The sequence below is a fragment of the Halyomorpha halys genome, unplaced genomic scaffold (genome assembly GCF_000696795.3).
Source record: "Halyomorpha halys isolate HHAL.00 unplaced genomic scaffold, Hhal_1.1 Scaffold340.1, whole genome shotgun sequence".
Taxonomy (NCBI): Eukaryota; Metazoa; Arthropoda; class Insecta; order Hemiptera; family Pentatomidae; genus Halyomorpha; species Halyomorpha halys.
In genome coordinates this window covers 7,068-14,046 of record NW_027108009.1, presented here as the reverse complement: position 1 = coordinate 14,046, position 6,979 = coordinate 7,068, and the positions used below count along the sequence as shown (strand labels likewise).

Below are 6,979 nucleotides of genomic sequence, written 5' to 3'. Positions count from 1 at the left end.
ATTTAAACAATTTGAAGTGTTTCATTCTTTTCTCTATTACAGGTCTTATATACTTGTTGAAGATTAATTTAATTTTTAATTCATCCAGCTATTTTATTATTACAATTTCAGATATCCCCTTCTAATTTATGATTGGTAATTTAAATATTACTGATGAGTAGGTTTAGGTTGCAACTGAAGCCTATTTATTGAGACCCTGTTTTAGGGTACCCAGGTCCCGATCGGTACACACAGTCGTAAGCCAAAGCCGTGGTTCCTCACCATCACACGGTTCATCAGTGCACAGGGCAAACAGCATATCACAGATGCAGGACACATCGTATACGACCTTCAGAGACCATGCATGGTAAGTTGTATTAGGGCTAAAAATAAGAACTTTATCCTTTGGAAGAAATTTGGCTTTCATGTAAATTATAAAGTTTTAGTTCTGTTTAATTCTGAGAACAATGTGTTTGAATTATGGTTGCAAATAGATTATAGCTATTTTCTAATTTCGATGCATGTCTATTGATTTTTTTTATATTTTTGATTAGTGACCTCACATATTCAGTTAAGTCTTTTTGACAATGCTAACAGAATAGTAACAATGCTACAAATGTGAAGATAGTAAAATTTGCAGATACCCCACTTGGACTTTGTACTAACAATATCTTGTCTATTGTAGGAGGATAGTCCAGGTGGTAGTCAATAAAGGTATCAAAATAGTAAAAGAGAACTATTCATTGTAAACTAACATTTCGCCTCGCTTTGCAGGGCTTCTTCAGGACTAAATAAGAAAACAAGATACAAATATTTTAGAATTAACAGAACATTAAAAATATAAAACATTTCAAAACAATTGTTAAGTTTATAAAGTATATAATAGAAAAAATATATTAATAATAACAATATAAGGCAATACGCATGTAGGTAGACTGCAAACAAGTTGCTAATAAATATTTTGTTTACCTATATTTGAGGCATTGAGATCCAGTGTGAAAATTGTGTTTGATGTGTTAAAGTATTATATGTTTTGTTATATGTTGGCTTTATTATGAATTTTATTAATTTCGAAACCATTCAAGTAATAAAGCCAGTTTAACAGATAGTCCAATATATCTTTGGTCTTAAGTGGGTAATGAAAGAGTAGATTGGTCCACTCTGTCACTGCTAACTATTATATAATTCTATGTAGATTCTAACATAAATATGAAGATTCACTTTCAAAACTGGCATAAAGAAGTTATAAAAAATTGTGTTTAAATCTTTTAAACGGTTTATCTCAAAATCACAGCTGGAGTGGTTTGTTTATTTTTGTTCTCAATACCTCATTTAAACCCATGGTAAAAGTTAAAATTCACCTAAAATATTGAGGTATGAAGCACATATACATAGTTGATCCTTTTGAGTAATTTTTTCTATTAAATTACCATGATCATGGTTACACATATATAGTTATGGTTACATATGTATTGTTGTAGCTGCACATGTATTGTAAATTAATCAAAATATTTTCAGTAGGCGAGGAAGCAGAAGCAGCCCGGAAGAAGTTTCACCTGAAAGATTGTCCCAGGATGCCTTCCGCCTCCTTCGCACTGTTCAGTCTCTACTTGCAACAAGAGAGCCAGACCTCGCTAGGGTTACTGAATCTAATTCTACATCGGTATGTGTTTATTTACCTTATTATATTTGTTACTTTTATCCATCCTTTATCTTTCTTATGAAACTCCTACTGTTTTTTTTTTTTTATTTCACTCCCAACTGGTCATTTCTGATGTTCAGAGGGACACATATAGAATTCCTACCAACCATTTAATATTTTTAACATCATCCCTTAATTCTAGTAAAAATGTTTTCTATTATTCTTAAAAAAATTTCCTTTTGAGGTTAATGACTTCCAATTTAATGAAATTTCTTTATTAAAATTATCACTACATGGTACAACGTTTCGGGACCACTGTCCCATATTTATGCACCTTAAACCTATAACAATACCAAAACTATCATAACAACAATGACCATTATAGGTTTAAGGTGCATGAATATGGGACAGTGGTCCCAAAACGTTGTACCATGTAGTGATAATTTTAATAAAGAAATTTCATTAAATTGGAAGTCATTAACCTCAAAAGGAAAATTTTTTAAGAATTGACTCACCAAACTTCCTATAGAGATAATCCAGATTTTTCTACTAATTTTGGATAGGATCCTTGAGTCTTGCCATGCAACCCACATCTGGGAAGCAGGGCGTGGTTTAGGATTCCCTGGGTAAAATGTAAATATTGTACGCATGTGTTCAAGATGATTTATTTTATTTTTCTTTATATTCATTCTTTACCTTAGTTATTTTGATATTATTCAATTTATTTATATGCCTATGTTTATGTAAGATATGTACATGTTATTGTACTTAAGTATAAAAAAAATAAAATGTTTTTGAAAAAAAAAAGTTTAAAATTGCCCAAAATAACCTTTGAAATAATATTCCAGTTCATAAATAAACTTTAATGCTTTAAATTTAACAACAATATTTTCCTTGATTTTATTTCATACTCCCTGACGAAATAAGTAATTGAATATATACATATAGGTAGGTATATGTATATCTGGTAGTTTACATTTACAAAAAAAAAATTACAATATTTTCCTTGATTTTTTTTTTTTTTTTCATACCCCCTGACGAAATACGTAATTGAATACATACATATTGGTAGGTATATGTATATATAGTAGTTTGCCTTTTTAAATTAGAACTTTTTTTTTTAAATAATTGTTTATTGTTGTCTATTTTATTTTCATAATGGATTATTATTTATCTTTTCTAGCAAATGGGTAGTTGCACTTCACTAGCTCAAGGCTCATGCAAAGATGACGAGAAAGCCACCACTCCACAGCCTTCAGTCGGCTCCACAGAGGATGAGAGCGGTTTCTCCTCAATGAGCTCGTTCCATGAGGCCGGCCCGAGTAACACCAGCACAACCGAAGGGTCTCACCACGAGCTGGGCTTACCGTTGGTCGAGCCACACAGGCACCGCCGCTGGAGCTCCACTCCTGCTGACACCGGGTTCCGCGAGCCGCTCAGGGTCCTCTGGGTCTGACAGCAGTCTTCATCACGCCCTAACCCCACTCAAAAATAGCATCATTTCACCATAACTTGGACCATATGAGGGGGAGGGACGTGTATGAATTCATATATTACCATATATCAGTACTGAAAATAAAATATTTTCTATTAAACATGAAGGCCAGTCTTCTCTACTAGTTGCCTTTAGTCCATCATCGTAACTAATACCTGAGATTCTAAGGTTTTTAGAAAAAAAAAAATTATTTGATATGATATATAACAATAAATATTGGCAAACTGATTTTGATTGGATCTCATAGAGCAAATAAAATAATAATAAAAAGATGATAGAAACAAATTTAATTTAAAAAAAAATTCTTGTATAACTGTAAATATTTCAATAAAATATCGGCTGCTATTCAATTTGTTCACTATGGCAGGCACCTTGCTCAGTAAAATAGGATGTACACAATCGTAGATCTAGTAACGAACTATATATAAATGTAAAAAACGCCTAAAACATTTTCACCGACTGATAAATAGGTTATTAGGTAGGGATAAAAAATGGCACTATAATTACTTAGGTTATATTTAGAGTGCTTTTTAGATAATCTTGATGTCGAGTCGACTACTCTTTGACTGGTGTTACTAGGTCCAACTCCCGAGCACATTAAGAGAATTATAAATGCAAAAAAAGAATAATTGCAAGGATTTTTTTCTTTAAGGATGGATTGATGGAAGATGCCATAATTTTTAAAACATACTGTGAAATATTATATTTCTTTTTCAGCTATCAATGAATAACACTTTGTTCTAGCTGATGCATTTATAAGTAGTAAAAATACATTTCTCTTCAAAAAGCTTAGAAAAATTTGTTACTGTTAACGCTTACATGTCGATAAACGACCATTTATGAGTAAAATGCCTAATTAGGTTGTAATGAAAAATAGGAAAACACTTAAGTGAAATTATCTCCATTTATTTAAAAGATATATATTTATATAAATAAAAGTTAATTAGTTTAACATATTAGGTATTATGCAGTTTTAAAGTTTGAATTTTTTTGGAGATAATTTTCAGTTCATCAACTACGATCAGTTTCTCTTACATATGTTCAGGGCATTTCTGAAAAAAAAAAAAAAAAAAATCAGGAAAAGAAAACCCAGGGGTAATTTTCTTTTGTTTACCCTTTATCTTGCCATTTCTGGCTTATGGAGTGATTATCATAGAGGTTACCAACCTATTCTAACTAATAAAAAGTCTACCTGCCTAAATCAGATGAAGCTCTTTGCTTAAGACTCAAGGTTGCTAAGTTGACACCTTAACTATCTCGGCCATCATACCCTCAAAAACAGAAGTATCTTGAAACATTGATGTAAACATCCTGACATATTAATTTTAAATATAACTACCGGAATCTTCTCACAAAAATATTATTCATCATATTATCCCAAAGTATTTGACTAAATGGTAGTCCTATTAAAAAATAGAATGGAGAGTTGAGTCCCTATTATGTGTATAACAGAATAATACAAACTCTAAATAAAGTATTTCTTTATTGTTAAAACTACGGTTTAAGTAATGAATTCCATAAGGCACAAAGTTTTTGATTTGCCATAAGAGCTGAACCGAAACAGAAGAAAAAAACACCTCTAAACATGAATCAAAATTTGCAAATAAACGGATATAAATGACCTATGGCAAGCTTCTCTCACATTATTAGCAGAAATATATGGGAAAAACAAAATTAGGATAAACTTAATACAGCATCTTGTCCAATATGGCATCTTACCTCAGTCCAACCTAAGCTAAAAAATATCAACAATTATTTTATTTTTCCTTTAAAAAACCAATTTAAAAAAATTTAATTTGATATATTCATTAATAAATGCGTGCAGTATTATTTTATTTTAATTTATAAATTTTAGCAATATCAATTAATTTTTTTTCTTTGTTGGTCCTAGTTAACAAAATTCTGGATATGAAAGATTTTACTACATTTCTGAAACACTGTTTCAGAATGAAAAATAATGATATGGAAATGCTAATACAAAATCTGAAATATTATAGTTTGATATTACATTAGAAGAAACAAGCAAAAAAACTCTGGCTTCTTTACTAAATAAACTTAGTTTAAACTATGGTCTTGTCAGGTTGGAATCGTGGTTCAATTGACTCATGGTAAACTCTGCCTTAAAATGAGTGCCTGATATTAACAAGGATGCTGAGGGACTGATTTGATTTTACTTTGTGTTTTTAATTTTTTTTTTATTTTTCAACATTCAATATCACATCTGATAATGAAGACTGAAATCTATTTAATTTGAGGGAATGGTTCTATACATTACTATTCAATCTTATTGTTTGAGTTATGGTTGGAAATCATGCTATTTTAATTTGTGTTGTAATTACTAAATATTTAACAGTTTTGAGAAAATTCTGTTCTCAAATTAAAAGAAAAAAACTATATATACATTTTATAGTTTATTGCATGAATTAACGTTTAACAAACTGTGTAAAGGGTATCAATAATGTTTTTGTACTTACAATAAATTTGTTTTGTTTTTAAAGCATGCAATGTTTTGTCAATAATATTAAAGCTAACTTATTGGGAAATCATTTGATATAGAATCCTCATTAACAGCAAAACTGTTTTTTTCTTTTTCTTTATTTGTATTTAATGCTGTATTTTGATGTTCTAACAAATTGGCAAAAATGACTGAATATTTTTCTAATATTTTTGTAGTCTGTAATTTTTTTTTTTTTTTTCATTGTCATGTATCCTAAACATAGCTCATAGATGTTAACAATTCATTCCATGTTATCATTAGTATTATGCATATAAATTATATCCTAAATGGAAAGAAACAAAAACACTATGGACTGTAAAGAGTGAAGAACTGATGCTGCATATTGCATATTTTTATATCATTTGAATTAATAATTGTAATAATAACTATGCATGACAATAATTCTTTAATTGAACATTTAATGAGACAGAATGAGTAATAATTGTCGAATTTAGAGAATATGTTGAAGAGGGTGGATGTTTCCTTGTTACCTTAATTCAAGAGAACAAAACATATCATAGAGAAACCTCTCTGCAATGGATAGCCATGGGTTTGATGAATTTGTACATTGCTGAGGGGTGATAAGAATTTTTTTTTTCTTTTTTCCTCTGGGGATGGTTTATTCCATACATCTAAATATTAATTAACTATATCATTATGAAATCTCCATAAGACAGTTTACCTAATCCCTTTGTTACTGCTATTATTTATTAAGGGAAGTGTGGTAGCCTCAGGGTTAGGCGCATGGCAACTAACTCCAAGGACCCGAATTCAAATCTGGCTGGGCAGAAAATTGTTTTCTGTTACACTGTAGTCCTGAGTCAACTCCTGTGAGTCCTGGAGCCCTCCTGGGGCACAGCTCACCTCCTTGCACAACCGTTGGTCTAGTACCAGTACTTCTTTACAAAGTACTGAACCCCTGACCCTTCATGGGTTGTAGCGGTACAGATTTTAATTTTAATTGAATTATTTATTAAGTTAAATATATCTTATTTATTAATATACCATACCATAACTATATCCGTTATACATTTTTATTTATAGATTTCAAATATTTATGGATGTAACATATTTTTGCATAGTCTGTTACTTTTAATATACTATCATAAATAATATTTTGATTTGTATGTAGATCTTTCAATAATATTTTTCATTTTTTTTTTTTTTGTATGCCGGGTATTCAGATAAAATATGTTTAATGGTCTCTATACCGCTACAATTTTGGCATTGAAAAGTTTCAGTTAATCCTATTTTGTGCTGGGAGTTAATGCAAATTGTATGATTCTTCCAAAATCTGATATAAAATTTTTATAATGTCTTTCCCTAGATTTTCTTGTGTTATTTAAAACTACTGTTTTATAATGAT

The 6,979-nt window shown here is 30.1% G+C and overlaps 1 protein-coding gene across 3 annotated transcripts in view; it reads left to right on the top strand.

Moving 5' to 3' along the window:
- Positions 1–209: 209 nt before the first annotated feature.
- Positions 210–6,979, top strand: part of LOC106681459 (uncharacterized) — an 11,386-nt gene continuing 4,616 nt past the window's right edge. For 2 of the 3 annotated variants that reach the window (XM_067046405.1, XM_067046403.1), the window contains exons 1-3: positions 210–346; positions 1,498–1,642; positions 2,805–3,071. In XM_067046405.1, coding sequence (XP_066902506.1) covers positions 306–346; positions 1,498–1,642; positions 2,805–3,071 — 453 coding nt within the window. In that variant the 5' untranslated portion in view covers positions 210–305. The remainder of the gene's footprint in view (positions 347–1,497; positions 1,643–2,804; positions 3,072–6,979) is intronic. The other variant, XM_067046404.1, reaches the window with a different exon arrangement.